The 19,367-nt window shown below is 52.1% G+C and overlaps 2 protein-coding genes across 4 annotated transcripts in view; one reads left to right on the top strand and one right to left on the bottom strand.

The window, feature by feature from the left end:
• Positions 1-1,943: 1,943 nt before the first annotated feature.
• Positions 1,944-6,968, top strand: Pimreg (PICALM interacting mitotic regulator). The gene is made up of 6 exons (XM_075942386.1): positions 1,944-2,022; positions 2,517-2,819; positions 4,608-4,885; positions 5,309-5,404; positions 5,960-6,013; positions 6,346-6,968. The coding sequence occupies exons 2-5, from the start codon at positions 2,550-2,552 to the stop codon at positions 5,991-5,993; spliced, it is 678 nt and encodes a 225-aa protein (XP_075798501.1). The 5' UTR covers positions 1,944-2,022; positions 2,517-2,549; the 3' UTR covers positions 5,994-6,013; positions 6,346-6,968.
• Positions 6,969-7,320: 352 nt separating this feature from the next.
• Positions 7,321-19,367, bottom strand: part of Pitpnm3 (PITPNM family member 3) — a 97,150-nt gene continuing 85,103 nt past the window's right edge. For 2 of the 3 annotated variants that reach the window (XM_075991780.1, XM_075991782.1), the window contains 6 exons: positions 18,980-19,096; positions 18,539-18,687; positions 18,177-18,326; positions 16,276-16,459; positions 12,012-12,140; positions 7,321-11,479 (listed from right to left, as the gene is read on the bottom strand). In XM_075991780.1, coding sequence (XP_075847895.1) covers positions 11,174-11,479; positions 12,012-12,140; positions 16,276-16,459; positions 18,177-18,326; positions 18,539-18,687; positions 18,980-19,096 — 1,035 coding nt within the window. In that variant the 3' untranslated portion in view covers positions 7,321-11,173. The remainder of the gene's footprint in view (positions 11,480-12,011; positions 12,141-16,275; positions 16,460-18,176; positions 18,327-18,538; positions 18,688-18,979; positions 19,097-19,367) is intronic. The other variant, XR_012912352.1, reaches the window with a different exon arrangement.

Raw genomic sequence — 19,367 nt, 5'->3', positions numbered from 1 at the left:
GGCACGCTAACCTTGAGTCCTGTGGAAGTAAAAAATGGACATTTTGGGGCTGGAGAGATGGCTCAGCAGTTAAGAGCATTGCCTGCTCTTCCAAAGGTCCTGAGTTCAATTCCCAGCAACCACATGGTGGCTCACAACCATCTGTAATAAGGTCTGGTGCCCTCTTCTGGCCTGCAGGCATACACATAGAAAGAATGTTGTATACATAATAAATAAATAAATAAATAAATAATAAAAATAAGAAATGGGCCTTTTTCACGCTCCTTTTAGCACAGAGTTTAATAACTCACAAGTTCCCACCTGTAAGATTAGGAAGACCATGGCGGGGGGTGGGGGGGAGAGATCAGGAAAACCAGGGTGGCTCCAACTTGGGTTTGTTCCCTTTAAGTAACCAGCAGGAGGTGATAGGACCCAGGAGATTGCTGGCTTCGGGAGTCAGGGGAGAGATCCAGGCTGGGGAAGGAGGTGTGAGGGCTGAGAAGCATCAGTGAGGTGGTCAACCCTGGTCCACAGAAACTCTGCTCTTGCGTAGACAGTGTCTGGATCCTTCACCGTGCTGCACATTCACACTGAGTGAAACGTGGCCAGCCTACACTCTGCACCTCGGCTACATCATAGAGTTGTGTGGCATTGGGAGTAAATGGGTTCGTGAATACACAGGGGCCATTCTTGAAAGTGCTGCATAAAAATCAATCATTGTCACAGGGAGGGTTGGGAGGTGAACACAGATTCTCAGGGAAAGGGTCAGACAATCCAGACACCAGGAAGAGGCCTGAAGAGTCTCTAGGAGTCCTACCCCAGGCTTAGGCAAGGGACAGAAAGAGAAGAAGGTAAGTGGGCCCCATTGTGCTGGCACACCTGGGACCCTTGGTTTCAATATTGGGGAGATTGAGCCAGGAAGGAAGAAAAGAAGGAAAGGAGGACGGGAGGAAGGGAGGGAGGGAAGAAAGAAAGAAAGAAAGAAAGAAAGAAAGAAAGAAAGAAAGAAAGAAAGAAAGAGGAATGGCTCAGTCCTTAAGAGTGCTACTGTTCTTGCAGAAAGACCTGAGTTTGGTTGTAAGCACCTACATGGGGTGCCTCACAACCATCTCCAACTCCAGCTCCAGGGGATCTGACTTCTTCTGCCTTACACCCCACCCCAACCCTGCAAGCATTCACAAACACAAATTCGAACAGAGATGCATAATAAAAACAAAAATAAAACATTTAAAAATTAAAAAAAATGTCAAGACTGCAAAAATAAAAGCAGGTACATAGGAGAAAGCAAACCATGCTGGTTTTGATGGTGGCGGTGGTGGTTAGCTTCCTGGAAGACTAAGGAAGAGATGGCTGGGGCAAGACCAGGCAGAGAAACTGACCTAACGGATGGAGAGGGGGATCTAGAGTCTGTCCTCTCCTCTGAGATGTGCTTTCTTGGGCGCCAGCCGGGTGGTGAGTTTGAGGAACTGACAGGGGCAGGGCGGTCTCTCAGGAAGGAAGAGGATCCGGCGGGGAATTTGAAACAAAACTTCCCAAGGAACGCAGCGCTCAGCAGTTCTGTCCAGCCTAACGCTCTGACAAAACTTTTGAATGCGAGAGAGAAGTTAGGTGGGGTAAAGGGCTGGAAGGGGTGCCCTGGGTGACCGTGTCCCGCGACCCCGCAGCATCCCGCAGAGAAGCCTGACCTCAGGCTCTGGGGAGGGTCTGGGCGTGCGATGGACGTGGAAGAAGGTAGCCACGCCAAACCCTGCAACCAGGAGGTGACAGCAGTCAGACCGAGACCACCGAACCTGCTGGACCCTTTGCAGCGACCCAGGCGGGGGTCCCGAGTGATGTATGGGCGTGACCCGGCCAATCCCAAAGCACGATTTATGGTCGCGAGAGAAACAGACCAATCGGAATCCAGGGGCGGGGCGGCGGAAAGCTGATAGGGCCAATGAGCTGCGAGTACCCGGCCGGGGTGGGGCCGCGCGGAGTTTCAAATCGAGTGCAGTGGGCGAGGAGCGGGTGTTGGTCTTCGGATCCCGGGTATCAGGCAGGGAGGTGAGTGCGGGGACATTGAGGGCTTGGGGAGGGGGTCTCACGAGGGCTTGGGGAGGGGTTCTCATGGCCAGCTCCTACAAGGGAGCGGGCCAGGGGCTTTGGATAGGACCTGCAACGCAAAGGAGGTATCTGGAGATTTAAAGCACCCATCGGATCCGAGGCCTTGGAAAGATGGCCAGGGTCTGCTCAGCAGAGGAGCGCGAATTTATGAAAGAGTCTCTTGCTGATGGTGCCCTGCATAAGCGCCGAGGCTCGGTGACCTCTGTGGCTCTCCGCTGAGCCTCCGTGAAGGAGGCTGGGATGGAAAGACAATTTGCCCCCTTGCAGTCGAGGCAGCTGCTGACCGTGACGCCGTGGTCGTCTTTCTGGCATCCACAAATTGTTCAAGAAGTTTACCCCAAGAGGTTCCATTTCATCTCTTTCCCAGCTCCCAGGGTCTCTGATGCCTGGGAATATGACCAGAGAGTACTTTGATGACCTTTTGACCTCCCCAGGATCTAGCTGGCAGAGGAGACTGGACCAAGCACATGGCGTCTCAGTGGCAGGGCATGACGGCCTCGATGCGCAGACGATCGCTCCTAAAGGAGGAACATCTAGAGAAGGGGGTGACCCGGTCTGCTGAGGGCCATCTGGGCTCCCTGTGCAGACAGTTTCAAAGGAGGCTGCCACTGAGAGCCGTCAGCCTCAACCTGGGGACTGGCCCCTCCTGGAAACGCCTGGAAACCCCAGAACCAGAGCAGCAGGGTCTTCAGGGTGCAGCTCGCTCAGCCAAATGCGCCTTGGGTGCTATGTCCCAGGTAACAATGACAGAAGTGTACTGGGTATTAAAAATTCCTATCCTCAGGGAGGCTCCAAGAATAGAGTCGGTGGTGTGTTGGAGTTTGATTAGGTCCTTGGCAGTTTCCCCCTCAGCCCCCCCCCCCCCCCCCATCCTGGCACATAAGTTTCTCAACAAATCAGTGGGTGAGAAAGGTCATGGAAGAAATTGATGCTCTCCATGTAAGGTAACCTGCTGTGCCCTATGATAGAAAATTGCAAGAAATGGCTAACTATAAAGAGATATCAATCTCAAGCTTCGTGGATAAAGCCTCCCTAGAATAGATCACCCTTCCTAGATAACACAGGAAAGGGGAGGTATGTGGAGGCACAGGACCAGCGGGATGGTGTGAGTCCAGCCTGGAGGCTGGAGGACTAAGTCACAGTGAAGGGGGAGTTGCTATGTGCTGACCCCCCCGTCTAAATCTCCCAGTCAGACTACTTATTATGCCTTGGCTATCAGCTACTTGGTAGGAAAAGGCAGAGGAGCTGGGCTTGCAGAAGGATGCAACTTCTCGAGCGGTTCAGAAGGCAGGTTTGAGGGATGGTGTTCGGGTGCAGTGTGCCCAGGAGCCTTCCAGGCAGGTGTCTTCTTAAAGTATTTATTTAAATGTTTATATTTATTTATGGGAGGAGCATCCACGTGGTGGTATTCACCTGGAGGTCCAGAGAACAATGTGCAGGAGTAGGCTCTCTCCCTTCCACCATGTGGATTCTGGAGATCAAATGATGGCAAGAACCTCGACCTGCTGAGCTACCTCACTGACCCCAGGTCTCTAAACCTAGAGCTGGAGATGTGGGCAGGTGGACCCTAGAAAGAATGGAAGCTGTAAAAATGAACAGACCTCCAGGGAGAGAAGGGGTGGGCATCTTTCTGGGCATTTTGATGGCATGGGGAGAGAACAGAGGCTCCTGGCAACTCTCCAGAGAGGCCTCCTGGCCAAAGTCTAGCTCTGACTTGGAAGAGCCCTAAGATTGCTTTCAACAGCTATAACTCAGAATGATGAAATGTGACGTCTTGTCTAAGGTCACCCAACTCATCAAACTTACCTCGGGCCTTGCTCCAACTTCTGAGCTCTGGTTTGCCAAGACAAAGGCAATCTAAGCAGAACCTTTTGATCCAGCCACGTGTAAAAGATCCAAGGGCTGGGACTTCGTGCTATAGAGTGTAGAGGGCCATAGAAGGGGTTAGAGCAATTAAGTGTTGTGATCACAGCTATCTGATATATCATTGAAGGGTCTGTGTGGACTAAGATGGAGAAGGGAGGAGAAGGAATAAGACCAGAGTGGATGGCAAGTGAGCCAGTATTCAGGAAACTGAACCTCCCTCACTTTCTAGGTTAGTCTCTGTCTAGAGGGTTTAGTTGTGGTGTGATCTTGCTGCTACCTGCCATGTCCCTGAGCTGGGTCTCTGGGAAGATCTTGCAGAGAGTACCATCTCACCGGGAATCATACTGTCACTCTTTTTTTTAAAAAAAAAATATTTATTTATTTATTATGTATACAATGTTCTGTCTGTGTGTATGCCTGCAGGCCAGAACAGGGCACCAGACCTCATTACAGATGGTTGTGAGCCACCATGTGGTTGCTGGGAATTGGACTCAGGACCTTTGGAAGAGCAGGCAATGCTCTTAACCGCTGAGCCATCTCTCCAGCCCCCATACTGTCACTCTTAAGACTAACAGCAGACTGTGTCTGTGGGCTAGCCGAAGGCTGGCAGCCCACCTTGGTCCTATCTGTGCTCACCTTCCCACATGAACCCATCACAGAGAATCCAGGAGTCGTGCCAAAGCGGCACCAAGTGGCTGATGGGAACACAGGTGAAAGTGAGGAGAAAACGAGAAGCCCAGAAGGACCGTGGGTCCTCACCACCCAGTCTGAACCAGAAGAACACTCGGCTATGCAGGGCCAACCGGGATGCCAGAGTTGGGGGAAATCCTCGCCTCTCTGGCCAGATGGGTTCACACGGCCATCGACGCCAGCGGCTAAGGAGGGAGGCTGCCCTCCGGAGCCCCTGCTCCTCCACAGAACCTCTCTGCTCTCCCAGGCAAGTAGTCTCTGAGCCCAGCATGATTTCCCTTCCTGTCCCACAAGTCTCCTCAGTACTACCTGAGCCAAGGACACCCTCCCTGATCTGTCACATCCTTTTCCTGGCCCAGGTCTGCCGCAGAGCTAGTCAGGACCTGAAGAAGGAAAAATCTCTCCAGTCCTCTCTCCCTACCAGTAAAAGGATTAGGAGATGAGTCCCACTCCATTCTAGATGGGGGACATCTAGAAGCCTGGGGCACAGGTTTGAGGGCAACAGCAGCCCTCATCTGACTGAAAAATCATTCCCCATGGCTCAGTCTCACAGGCTTGCATGTCGCACGCCACAGCGAGGCTCTAGTGGGGCTTTCCCAGTCAGCCAAGGTTGTCTGGGTCCTGCTCAGGGCTCTCGCTAACCCCTTCTGTGGCATCTCCTTGTGTTCAGTGAGTCTGACAGTGACCTAGAGCCTGTGGGAGCGGGAATCCAGCATCTTCAGAAGCTGTCCCAAAAGCTGGACAAAGCCATCAAGGCAGAAGAGAGGTGAGCTGCATCCTGGGGTCAGGGTGAAATGGCCATGGGCCCCTTGAACCATACTGTATTTCTAGGAAGTGCTGTTCCAACAACAGTCTGCTACATGGTCAAGACCAGTCCCTGTCTCTCTATGCTCCAGTCTCTTGGGATGATGGTGAAGGATGCACTATGAGCCCTTCAGGCCTTGAACTCACCTTTGCCCATCACCTTGAATTTCATGTGTGGCTGGGTACCTGCTTCTTGAGAGGCCTTCTCTTCCTCCACTACTTTTTATGGCTCCTCTATACCCTATCTACCCATGTACTTGGCAAAAGCAACATGGTTGCTGTGGAGTCCCTGGTCTATCTGCTCAGGATTACAACCATGGAGACATTGCCTTGTTCTGAATCTTCCCTAGCTTGAAAACTGTTTTCCTATTTGTATAAAGGGTTCTTGGGCCATATGTCCCCTGTGGCCATGTTCCCACCATGTTTCCAGGTTCTGGTCTTGTCTAGTCTGGGCTGGGATGCCTTCGGAACACGAAGCATCCAGTTCATCAGTCCCCACCCCCTTCTCTATTCCTAGTGGTGACATGACTGTCTCCCTTATCTGTGAATGAGGACAACAAGCATCCTACAGGTAATATCCCCTCCCTCTTTCTCAGTCTCCTCCTCCTCTCTCACCTCCTCCTTCACTACGTGTAAATGTGCATGCGTGCTTGCAGGAGTGCTAAGGAAGTGAATGGATTGAGAAAACCACAGGGTGGGTGGGTAAAGAGCAGAGTGGGGAGTATCTGGGTCTTCTTCCCTCAGCCAAAGCTGCTCCCCTTCCTGATCACATCAGAACCCTGTGATTTCAAAGGACTAGAAGCCGCCTTCCAACCTTTTGGATCTGGAGAGGAGGAGGGCTATAGCTTCCTACATCCCCTGCCTTGAGATAGGGAGAAGCCCAATGGAAGCTCTGTCTTACAGGAAACAGGCCCTGTCCAGCCATCAAGCCACCAGAATGTCGGTGCCACCCACCCCATGAACTTCCAGGAGGAGGTGCAGTTGGGCTCATCAGCATCCGCAGACTACTGCTAACAAGGACTTGACTAACATGGGATCCAGAATCCTTCTATTTCAACCATATCTGGGCCCGTTGGTAACCACTGGCCACAGCCTGAGTGATGCAGGAAGACCTTGAAGAGGTGGTAAGAACTGCCCATGCTCTCCTGGGGACTCATAGGCAACCTGCTCTCCAGCCTCACAGTGGCCCATCCATATTAGGAATGTACCTGAAGATGCTAGGCGGTTCTGAGCCTTGTAACTAGGACCAAGGCCCTGCAGGAGTCATCCCATGAAACCACTCCCTTTATTCCCAGTGCAGAGATTCTTGGGGATCCACTTTTATCCCCGCTCCCACAGGGCTCCACGGGAAGAAAGGAGATATTGGTAAACTGCAAGCCTGAGCTCTTGAGGCCTACCTATCAGCTCAGTGTGGGGCACTGTGGGCGTGCTGGGAGGGGAACACTGGTCCAGACCAGTTTCTGCTCTTTGTAAATTACTTAAGAAATCTGCTGTCTTTTTAATAAAAAGATACCAGTGTGTCCGTTTCCCAGATCACATTGCTTTTTCATAATAAAAACTTGTCTTTGACACTTGGCATTTTTGTTACATGCACGCTCTGACCACACTGAGTGCACAGCCATCGGACTGGTGCTCAGCTCCGTGTCTCCCATCCCCTCTGCTCCTGTTCTTCTCGCCTAGAGAACCAGAGTGCAGGAAAAATGGCTCAGTGGTTAAGAGCACTGGCTGCTCTTCCAGAGGACCCAGGTTCAATTCCCAGCAAGAACATGGCAGCGCACAACTGTGTGTCACTCCAGTCCCAGGGCACCCGACACCCACGACAAGACACCATGCACATAAAAATAGATAAAAAGAAAAGCTTTCTCATCACCGCACATCTTAAAGGCAAATAAGGTTTTTATTTAAGTGACAACATTTCGGTTAAAAACAGCTCACATCAAAATCAAGACCAATTGTAAAAATCTTTTTAATTCCATAATGCTGTTTTTGTCTTGTTAGAAATTGGATATTTTACATTTTCTCTTCTAACGGATTTTGTACAAGGCAGCCATGAGGACTGTAATAAGCCTTTTCTATCATAAAACCAGCCATCACAGCGAGTACTGGAAGTTACACACACAGGGACAGGCAGACCACAGACAAGGTCAGACAGGCTGCCACCACTGAGTAAACAAAGAAAAGGACAGTGGGTCTGGGTCTGAGGGGGCACGTCCCACGCTGCCACTGTGCCTCCCGTTCCTTGGTGTCCCCTACCTCTTCTGCACCTCCACAGGGTGGAGTCAAATTCTGATTTTTTTTCCCCAACCTCCCTGTTAGTTTACCAGCAAGATCAGGGCTTTGCCACTTGGACTAAACGTTTAACTTGGGTGTATAAGAAATTCCTCCCTAGCCCAGAAGGGAAAGAAAAGGGATTTTTTTTTTTAATTTTCAGAGCACTTGGAATGGAACCCCGGGGATTCCGCTGGAAAGTGGTTGTTTAAGGCGGGGTCAACTGCAAGGCTCCTACAGTCAGGGTGCCCCTCCCAGACGGGGCTTCACCTGAGCTGAGTGGAGAGTATGCCTGCAAAAGTGGCACCTCCTCCAGACCTGGGCACATCGGTCTGGCAGGGTCCATTCCCCAGTTAAAGACAGGTGCCATGTTTTGTCTGCAGGATACTTCCGGGGCACAGCTCTGGGCTGCAGAGTGCCCGAAGTACAGTTTAAAAACCATTAGATACAGCTTTCCCTTCTTCAGAGAACCACCCCAATCTCAGGAATACTGGGGTTCAGATACATTTGATGTAGCCCAGCACCCAGGCGGGAAGGCTGTTTGTCTGAATGCATGAAAATAATTTATTTTCTTTAAAAAATATCTTGTGATGCTTCAGGGAGGGGTCAGTCTTTAGGGGTGAGGGGCATGAGGCTGAAAGAGCAGACTCCAGCAACCCGCAACAGGACGAGGGATAAAGGAAGGTGTCAGGCATCCCTCAGTCAGGTCAGGACAGCTACCACATGGGAAAAACGAACATGCCACTCAGATACGGGAACTTTGGTCAAGCAGGAACATGTTTCAGCAGCTGGAGAGCAGGCACACCGGGAGCTAAAGGTCTCTAGAAAACAGCTGGATAGGGCGTCACAGAACTACTGGAGGAGGCAACGGCACTCTCCTCTGGAGAACACTAGGTATCAGTTCCTCTGATCTCTGACCTAACTGAACACAGTACTAGCAGAAAGCGCACACAGAGTACAGTTGCCAGGAAGCCAAGACTGAGCTGTTCTCTAAACAGAGCAGTGAGCGCGTACTTCACACGGGCGCCACGGCTCCTAGGGTGGTATTCACAACACCTGTACACCCGCGACATCCCACAAAAGGGATCACCCTAGCCCCAATGTGAGGCTCTAGCAAAAGAGGAGTGGGGCCTCTGGCTGGCTCTGACCCACAGAGCCCGGTCACTGGCTCCAGTCTCCCTGGGGGTCCCCCACTCACACAAACACTCAGCCTGGGGTTCTCAGAAAAGGGAGAGGTGTTTATCATTTGAAAGTTAGACTCAGTGGCTCCTGCTGGGAGGAGAATCAGTCAGGTCTATCCAAGCTCAAATCACAGCATTTAGGGGAAAGGACTGTACTTAAGGTGGTTATACCCTATGATTTGGTGCCAAAAGACAGGCAAGAATGGTGGAGGAAGGTGGTGTGGGGCAACGGGGGCAGGTATAACTTCTAAGAGAAATGGAGGGAGGCAGGTATGAACTTCTAAGAGGCAGGATAGAAAGAGGAAGCTGAAGCTGGTTCCATACCTCCTTGCCCTCTCTGCAGCCCCCTGGCAGTGATGGGCATGGTTTGCCAAGTGCAGTGCTGATGCCACTGAAAGAGCTGTCAGATAGGATGGGGTGGGCAGAGGGAACAGGAGCTGGCAGATCGGATGGGATGGGCAGAGGGAACAGGAGCTGGCAGATAGGATGGGATGGGCAGAGGGAACAGGAACTGGAAGATCGGATGGGATGGGCAGAGGGAACAGGAGCTGGCAGATAGGATGGGATGGGCAGAGGGAACAGGAGCTGGCAGATAGGATGGGATGGGCAGAGGGAACAGGAACTGGAAGATCGGATGGGATGGGCAGAGGGAACAGGAACTGGCAGGCTGGAGAAGATATTTGAGTGGGAAAAGCCGGGTGGGTACTGGGAACCCACACCCCCTCCAGCCCAAGTGAGGCACCCAGTTTGCTGAGCAACTCACAACCTAGTGCCAGTCACCCCATCAGCAGCCACCACAGGCTGCATGGGAGCTGCAAGAGGTAGACATTGAACAGAAGCGACACCGAGCTGACAGGAGCCTGCTGTGTACGCAGATATTTGGCTCTGGCCTCTGTGGCATCCAGGGGGTTCTAAGACATCCAGGCAGCCATACAACAAGTGTCAGCCTGGGCCAGGGAGCAAGGGGGAAACTCGCCAAGGCCAGGGACTCAGCAACAAAGAAACACCCCCTGCCACCACCGTAAGGTGTCTGACTACCCCAGAGGAGATTCTATGCTCAAACTAAACTGAGTTGCCAGGGAGGGGAAGAGAATACAACAGCTTGAGTCAATATTCCATGAACCTCCAGAACCCACGATCTCAGTTCTGTGCATTCCAGAAAACCTAAAGAGAAAAAGCCAGTCCGAGCAGAGCTATGGAAGGGGCCACCATGTTGTCCCCTTTGTTGGCGTAAGGAAGCACTTTCTGTTTCCCTCGGTGTACACAAACAAGCTTATTTCTCCACCAAGTTGTGGCTTCCTTCCTCTGAGGTGCTAGGCTCCCTTTCAGTCCCACCTAGAATCTCTATCCCAGGGTGGGGAGGACTGGAATGGGGGGGGAGGCCCACTGGGCATTCTGTGAAGCCCCAGAGAGCTCAAATGCTGGACAGCCTCAGAATCAAACCCAGGACCCCATCTCAGCCAAGAGGCCCCTTCTAGTTACAGAAAAAGGCAGGGCCCAAAGTGGATATGCTACAGACTGTAGCCAGACCAATTCCGGGCAGAGCCCATGGCTGCAGCCTCTCGGGAAAGTGCACAAGGCAAGACTCAAGGAAGAGGAACATCTGTCTTCAAGGGCCACAGGAGAACACCAAGGGGAGCAAAGGACAGCTGCAAGACAGACAGTCAGCACCAGACCCGGTCCCCAGGGGTTGTGGATCAACTCCACATACACAGATTGGACCCAGAGAATGTCCTCTCCCATAAAGTGATCTCACCGTGTCATAAGACAGCCAGCCCCAAAGTGGTGCCCCGGATGTCACAAGGAGGGCAGGCACAAATGTCACTCACTCTTCTACATACCGTCAAGTTGTCGCCCCTGCAATCGGCCAGAGGTAAACACCTGTCTGGCAGTCTGCCTAGCGCTGGGGGCTTCTCTAGTTTGAGCCTGCCTAGCGCAGCTACAGAAACCTCAGGACTCGAAAAGATGGTCAACTTTACCCAAACACTGGGCACAGGCAGGCTTGGCCCAAAGGTCACACTCACACATCACCCCTGACTCCGGCTTGTGAGCACAGGCACGGGGAAGCGGCGGTGGCTGCACTGAGACACCCCGATTTCACCCCATAGCAGCCCAGAAAGCTCCCCAGTGTCAGGGCAAGGTCCCTCCCTGCTCTGGTCGGACACTGCTGGACAGACACGGGAGGGAAAAAGCAGGAAAACGCCTTTATCAGGGAGAAGGCAACCCTTCCCTTCCCTGCAGGCCGCCTAACTGCCCCCACTGTTCTGAGCACCGCCCACCCTTCAGGGCACCGACTCGAACTTGGGGGGCCCACGTGCCCAGCTGAGCGCAGGCAGCGGCCGCTCGTGGTCCTTGTCGGACTCGGGCTGGCTCTGTGCCCGCTCGGGCTTGGGGTTAGGGGCGGGTGGGTCCGGCTGCTGCACTGACATGGTCCTGCGCAGGTGGTTGCGCTTGCGCAGAAACTCCGGCTGCGCATGCAACCCGAAGCTGCCCTTGCGCAGGATCATCCGCGAGTTGTTCTTCTTGGGGCGCGAGCGGTGGCTGGCCTCCAGTGCCGCCAGGTGTGCGGCATAGCCTTCACTCAGGAACTGTGGAGGGGACAAGCATCAGGCTAGCATCTGACCGTGTCCCCCAATATCGCTACTTCCCTTGGGCATCCTCCAAGGGAGTCTGCAGCTTCTCCAGGACCCCAAAAGCAGTAGCAGGGAAGCTCATTACAGTTCTAGGGTTCCCGCAGGCCACTGAGCACCCCTGTCTGCACCCCTGTCTGCACCCCTGCACTCTGACTCAACCCCAGGTTCTTTCTGGCTGTCCGTCGTCCTCCCCACCCTTTTCCGGAGGCCAGCTTTACCCTGGAGTCTAGGCTTGCAGCGCATCTCCAGGGCCTCATCACTCATTCATTCAGAGTGGCACTTGTTTTTGTAATAAACAGTCGTTGCCATTTCCCCTTCCCTTAGATGCCATTACATCCGTCTCCACTTGGATTCTCCCCTGCGTCCAGCAGGGGGCCTGGCCCAAGGCATTGCTCAGTAAGGATAAATGAATGAGCAAATGAAGAGATGAGCAAGTAACTGAATGATTAGGTGCCGCCCTCGATTCCCTTCCCTGGCTCCCACACACCTGGCACTGGGTTTGGTACTTCTTGGTGGGCCGGCCCACGATGAAGATCTGGGATGCAGGGAGGCCCAGCACACTGTAGACCGAGATGTCTTTCGTGGAGCCGTAGGCTGCAGTGATTTTGATGAAGCACTGAAACACAAAGCAAGCTGGTGAAGAGGGAAGAAGACCTAGGGAGATCCTGCTGGGGAGCCCTTCATCTGCACTCAGACACCAAGTCCACCTTTGCTAGGAGCCACCCCCAGATGACTGCCCCTCCTTGCCCCAGTTCTTCACACTAGATCTGAGGTGGGGCACTATGGCTCTATCAGGGAATGGAAATACGTTACTTGCTGACACTACTGCCCAGTCCCAACCCCCTCCCACCCCCATACACCTACCCACACACCCCACACACCTCCCACAGTGGGACCAAGTTATGCATTATGGGCCCTAAACTAGGGGCAAGTTCTAGGCTAGCCATGTGACCCCTGCCTCCTGATAGTTGGTTGGTCTGTTGTGCTCCCCAAAATATCCAGACCCAGTTTAGAGATTTGCCCTCCTTGTCCTGGGGTGCTTCCTTCAGTTAATTGCCTTGATCTCCCACCTACCCAGCTGGTGATGCTCACTACACTACACCCTCACTGTGTGTCCCCTGTCCTACCATGTCCACTGGGGACGTGCTGGCTAGTTTTATAGCAACTCCACACAAGCTAGAGTTATCTGGAAAGAAGAACCTCAGTTGAGAAAATGCCTCCATAAGATCTGGCTGCGGGGCATATTTTAAAATAGTGGTTGACGGGGGAGGGCCAGCCCATTGTGAGTAGCAGCATTCCTAGGCTGGTGGTCGTGGGTTCTGCAAGAGAAGAGGCTGGGCAAGCCATTAAGCAGCACTCCTCTATGGCCTTTGCATCCATTTCTTCCTCCAGGTCCCTTCCCTGCTTGAATTCCTATCCTGACTTCCTTCAGTGATGAACTACAATATGGAAGTGTAAGCAGGATAAACCCTTTCCTCCTCAACTTGCTTTGGGTCACGGTGCTTCATCACAGCAATAGTAACAGGGGACTTAAGTCTGAGCTACAGTTTCCCTCCTTTCAATGCAGTCATCACTAGGATGACACTGCCAACTATGATTCAAATGTGAAATGAGCCCTATAGGCACGTGTGCAGGAAGCCTGGTCTCCAGCTAGTGATGCCACTGAGAAGTAGCGAGTTAATGGGTACTGACTTCATCCATGGGGTTGAGCCATTGACGAGTTCACAGCTGAATGGACTTAGATAAAGTTAGAGGAAGCTTTCCACTGGCTTGCTCTGTTTCCTGGCCACCATGAGGCAAGCAGCTTTCTTCTGCCGCCCGCTCCCACCAGTATATTTTACTTCCACCTCAGCCCTACAGCAATGGAGCTAGCAGACCACAGACAGACACCTCTGAAACCATGAGCCAAAAAAACCTTTCCTTGGGTCAATTTCTCAAGAACACACTGTCCAATTGGAGAGCCTGTTGCTGCCCACCCTTATAACCTGCTCCAGGTTGAGACCTGCCTTCCTCTGGACCCCACCTCTCTATCCCCTTGGCCTTTGGAGGTGTTCTTTTCTCACCAAGGCCATCCACTGGGCAGGCTTCAGCTAGCAGACAGCTGTCACTGTCCCACTTCCACGAGAGAGGGTCTGTTGCTTGAAACCCTTCCTGCCTTGGCCTCTTCCTCCCCAACTGTTCTCCCTGTTCTCAGCTGGCTTTCACCCTGCTCCCAGAAGCACAGCACAACTTCACCTAGCTCCATCCATCCCTGGGTGCTGCCTGCACTGCCCTGCCCCCACGCAGCTCCACTGACTTGTATCCAGGGCTCCAGTCTCTGCCTACAGCCCAGGCTACTGCCTTGATCTATGTGCTGGGATCCGCATGGCTCATGATCCATGGCCCTTTCAGTGTCCTCGTGTGCACATCTGACCTCATCTTCTCTCTGCCTGACCCTTCTCCTGTAGCCCTTCCCGTTTCATCTGTTTATTCATTTATGTATTCATGCTACTAGCACTTACTGAGCACCTACTGCGTGCCACCACTACCCCAGATCCTGGAGATACATCTTGAACAACACAAATAAGCCCAATGCCACTTTGATCTCTCTTGGTCATGTAATAGGACAACTGAGAGTGCCTTGCCCATGAATCAACCATTCCCAAGTCCTGGCAATGCCAACTGCTCAGTCTTCTGGCTGTTCATGCCTTTCTCTCCATAGCATAGCTACTGTCTGACTGTCTGGATTCTAGCCTTCTTGCTGGGGTAACAGCCTCCTAACTACCCTCCCTTCTTCACTTTGGCACTGTGTTTTCCGGTGAGTTCCCAGAGGGATCTTCCTACAACCCAAACTAGATGCTGTCACAGCCCTAGTCCAAACTCCCCAATTGCTCCACACTGCCCTCAGCAGAGAGCCCAAGATCTTGATCTTGTTTCCAGGGTTTCTAAACCTAGCAAGTTTGGGTCCCTAGTGATCTCTAGGATCTCAGTTCCCACCTGTTCTTGATCTGACCCTGTCTGCATTACCCCCATCCTGTATTGCTTCAATTCTAAGAACAGCCCAGACTATTTATCACCCCTGCACCTTTGCATCGGGTGAAAGTTGTCAAAATCATAATGAAATCACTTGAGTCAACCCCATCAAAAACACCAAGTCAAGAGTTTATGAAGGAGGTATTCACACTCGTGATGGCCTGATAATAACTCTCTCTCTCTCTCTCTCTCTCTCTCTCTCTCTCTCTCTCTCTCTCTCACACACACACACACACACACACACACACACATACACACAATCTACCAGGACCACAACCTTACACAAAAATGCAATGTCCAAATATGGTGACACACACCCCTAATCCCAGCACTTGGGAGGTAGACTGATCTAAAAGATTTTAAGTTTTAAGAGGTCATAGCAATCTCACACAAGCATGATTTCTCCAAAAACATTCGCTCGGCAACTGTCCGTGCACGCTCAGACTGAGGTCGTCATTGTTAATACTTGTTACAGTTGAACAGTTATTGTCTTAGGACACATTTTGCCATCCCCCTCCATCGTTACCTTTTCAAATCCCCCTTGCCTCACCCTCTTCGAGAAGTTCCATAAACCAGCGTGGCACATGCATCCTCCCACAGAGCTAGTCTCAAATAAAGCTTGATTTCACGTCTGTCTTTGTATTTCCCCAGGCCCAGCAAATGCCGTTTCATCGTCTACCAGACAACTCATACTCATAGGTCAAGACTAAGCCCAGAAGTTATTACCTACGAGAAGCCGCTCAGCTTTCCCGGACAAACCTAGGTCCTTTCTCCTCTGTTTGCCAATATTGCCCCTTTTCTGCCACACACCACTAATTGTCAATTTGCATGCCTTTCTTTCTCTAGATCAGTGATTGGCAGACTTTTTCTTTGAAAAGCCAAACAGTAAATATTTTAGGTTTTGAGCTCTGCCACAGCAACTCGACTCAGCGGCTCTTTCACTGCATCGTAAAGGCAGCCACAGACAATACATAAACAGATGAGCTTGGCCCTGTGCCAATAAAACTTTATTTATGGGCACTGAAATTTGAACTCGTATAATTTTCATTTGTCTACTCCTGCTTTTCATCTGCAAGTCAGTCTCCTCCCTCCCTCCCTCCTTCCCCCCCCCTCTCTCTCTGTCGGTCTCTCTCTCTCTTTCCTCTCCCCCTCCCTCCCCACCACCCTACTTCTAATCCCACCGGGTGAGAATTTCATTGCACAAAGATGTCCCAGTCTCCTCCCAGAGTTTCCGCTGCCTGAGCAGAAACTCAGAGTTTCTGAGCCTGGGAATTTGCCTTTTTTAAAAATGATTCCTACCAAAAAAAAATGATTCCTAAGTGCAGCTGGAAAATCACAGCTCTGGGCGACAGATTCGGGAAATCGGGCTAGAAACAACAGCACCTGGCAACTAGAAACACAACAGAGCCTGAAATGTCTCAATAGGCTGCAGGAATAACCAGATGTAGAGACAAGAGTCAGGAGAAGATAAAGCGTGAATATCTGTCGATGAAGATAACACCTGCCTCTTAGCTCTATTAAGATGGTCCCGTGAGAGGCACGCACTCTGCCAACAAAAAAAAACGTGCCTCGCTTTCCTTCACCAGCAGAGGATCCCGATGCCCAACCCCTTGGCCTGAAAAGGGGAGGAGCTTGCAGAGGGTCCAGAATTAACTCCTCTCTGGCTAATAAAGGCCTGCCCGCTGCCTTGGGGCGCTCGCGTGGGTGTGGCCTCAGTCCTTCCCCGGTTCCACACTCACCTCCTGCATGAGGTTGCGAAGGAAGATGGCCTTCTGCCTCAGCGGGTCGTGCACCAGTCCGTCCGAGAAGAAGATCATGCCCTGTGGGAAGTTGTGCTGGGACAGCCACGACACTACCCGCTGCTTCTGCATATCCGGCCGCCCCGTGATGTAAAGGATCATGTAGCCCAGGTCCTGCCAGTGCCTGGTGAGATGGCATTGCTGGGTCCAGCTCGGCCCCTGCAGGCCGGCGCTACCCAAGTACCTGTCCTGGCTGCTGCTGCCCTCTAGAGAAGCGATAGGCAGTGGTAAGAGGGCTCTCAAGTCCTTGCTCCTGCTTCAGGTGGGTGAATAGTGTACACTTCCTCCAGATGGCCTATGATAACTGGCCAGACCTGGTTCCTCACCTTTACCTCTCCTGCTTTGGCCTTCTCCACTAACAAAAAAAGCTTGCAATACTCCCAGGCCAGAGGCTTTGTGCCCACCTTCAGTGACTGGTCCTTAGTTCCACCCCGTCTTTCCCATGGGCCACAACAAAAGTCGTTGGTGACCACTTTCCCTCTTGTTCTCCCACTTGGATCTGACCTTGTGTAACTTGGAACTAGTCTCTCTCGTGCGTGTGTTTAGTTTCCCCATCTGTAAGTTGGGGTTAATCATCCAAACATTCCATGGGATTATTCCAAGGATAAAGGCATTAATTCCAAACCTGATTGGCATGGTCTACCTGGCAAAGTTGGTTTCATTATCATCCCTGACTGTCTCCTGGCAATTTCTTTAAACCACAAACCCAAAGCCATTGCTCCTATTCCTGAAACCACGCCTGGATCCCATATTTAAAGACTTTCCTCTACTCTTGGACTGCACTCTGATGAGTAGAACCTCCCTACCCACACAGGGCTGCTCTGCCTCTCCTATACAAACCTGTGCTCTTGGCTCAGGACCCTCCCCTAGACACCCTGCCTATCTACATCTTCATCCTTCAGGGTCCCTCTTCCAGGAGATTCTCACTTCCCGGGTAGAATCAGTTCTTTACTGTTTTCCATGGATGGCCCACGGTACAGATGAGCCCAGATCTGGGAAGGTATTATTATGGTACTAGCCGTCAGCCTGCCGCCATGGATTGGGCTTTCTAAATCCAGAGAGTGGCCTGACCACCTGGAAAGATGTGAAAATGTGCAGTGTAGGTGTTACAAGGATGCTGGGGGCTCCCAGAGTGACCCCCAGAGAGGCAAGGTCTGTGTCCGACTCATAGAAAGCAAGCTTCTGACAGCTAGCAAGGTGGGCAGCGCCATGGTGAAGGAGGGTAGAGTCACAGAGGAGAGAGCACAGCCCCCATGGGATAAACCAATCCTCTCAGCAGGCTGTGCAGGACTTCTCCAACAGGGCCAGAAAGCAGCTGGAGACAGCTGTCTCTCCAAGGCCTCAAAGTCAGCCCACCTTCTCTCCCTGAGCAAGGCAGGGAAATCCCTACCCCAGCTGCCCCAAACTCCCGGTGTCCCCCATTCCTGTCCATTCTTGGGATCTAAGCTTCTATTGTCACCAATGACTATTTCTCCTCCCTGGTTTATTCTCCTCCGCTGGTCTCAGATTCTCCCACCAGCAGCAATCTTTACAGCAGAACCCAAGAGCCTGGAGTCTGGAGCTGACCTCAGGGAAAAGATGAAAGGATGCACAGGAGAAGAGAAGAGGGGGGAAGGACAAATGAATGAGCTAAAGTCTACAAAAGGGACTGATCTCCCCAGAGACTCCCAATGAATGGCTACAGGAGGTAAAGCCAGAACTTGGCAGAGCCTAGGCCCAGAGACCTACAGAAGTCCTAGAGAAAGCTGGTTTGAGGTCAGGGGATGACTAATTAGCACTTCCTCCAAAGCTGCTGGCTCCTGCCCTGGGGAAACACCTTCCTTAGGGGAGGTGACACTCACCGAACAACATCCACTGCACCTGGCCGGACCTTGGGGTCGCTTCCCATGATAGATACGCTGGCCGCAAAGGATCCATCGATACTGAACACAACACACTCCATGCCTCGGGGTAGCACTGTGAGGTAGCTCATCGCACAGGTCTGGTCACCCCTGAAAGGTATCAGCCTGACGTCAGCCTACAGCTGAAATCAGTCAGTCTGGGGCCAGGTTCCTGGTGGTGCCTCCTGATACCATGGCTGGTAGCCTCTTCCCTTTTCCTGTCTCCATGTAAACAGAAATAAACTCTGTCTTCCAGCCAAGCTTGGATGGGGGAGCCACTCCAAAAGTCCATCATGAGATCCTCACACACACCCTGGTCCTACCTGACCACCATCTTTACAGGGTAGACACCAACCCCCAGACGCCGGGGTCGCGGCACATTGTACGTGATCCTGCCACTGTTGTTGGTGATCTCTGTGTCCAGGTGGACCCAGCGGCCTGACGATGGCTCTGTCATCACTAGGATGTCCACCTGCAGTCAGTGAAGGAAGCGAGGCACTTGCTAAAGGCTGAAGGACTCCTAGGTACAGGTTCCTGCCTGCTGTATCCTAGAATTTCCTATAACCCTTCCTCCATGTGGCGACCACACTGGCTTCCCCATCTCCTTGGAGATACCAAGTTCCCCTTATTGTTCGCTGGTATGCTGGGCTGGGAAAGGGCTCCCTGCTCTGTGTTCCAACACCGTTCTTCTATCACCCTTTCTGTCTGTGATACTATGAGCCATGTGACACAGGTGAGCCAAGGAGATGCTCAACCCTTGGTACCTTCTCTCCAGTCAGAGCCACCATGTCAAGAGGGCCATACATGAAGCGCCCCACCAGGACCTGGGGGCCATCTTCAGCCGCAATTACATCATTGGCACGGTGGTTCGCAGTGACATTCTGCAAGGACAGAAAGAAACGACCCGGCTCAGCCTTTGCAGACAAAGCTCACACTTGCTTTATCATTAAAGCCTTGAAAGGATGACTTCTGGGCTATGGCCCAGCTGAGTCAGGCATCCAGGAGCTGCATGCACTAGGATTCCAGAAGCAGACTGAGCTATCAAAACTGCTTCTTAGGCTGCCCACCAAGGCGGACCCCATGCTCTTGAGTCTGCACACCTCCTGAGGTGACAACTGGCCTTTACAACCTGCGTTTCATTTTTAGGTACCT

The sequence above is a fragment of the Microtus pennsylvanicus genome, chromosome 11 (genome assembly GCF_037038515.1).
Source record: "Microtus pennsylvanicus isolate mMicPen1 chromosome 11, mMicPen1.hap1, whole genome shotgun sequence".
In the NCBI taxonomy this organism is placed as follows: Eukaryota; Metazoa; Chordata; class Mammalia; order Rodentia; family Cricetidae; genus Microtus; species Microtus pennsylvanicus.
This window is presented reverse-complemented; position numbering and strand designations above follow the sequence as displayed.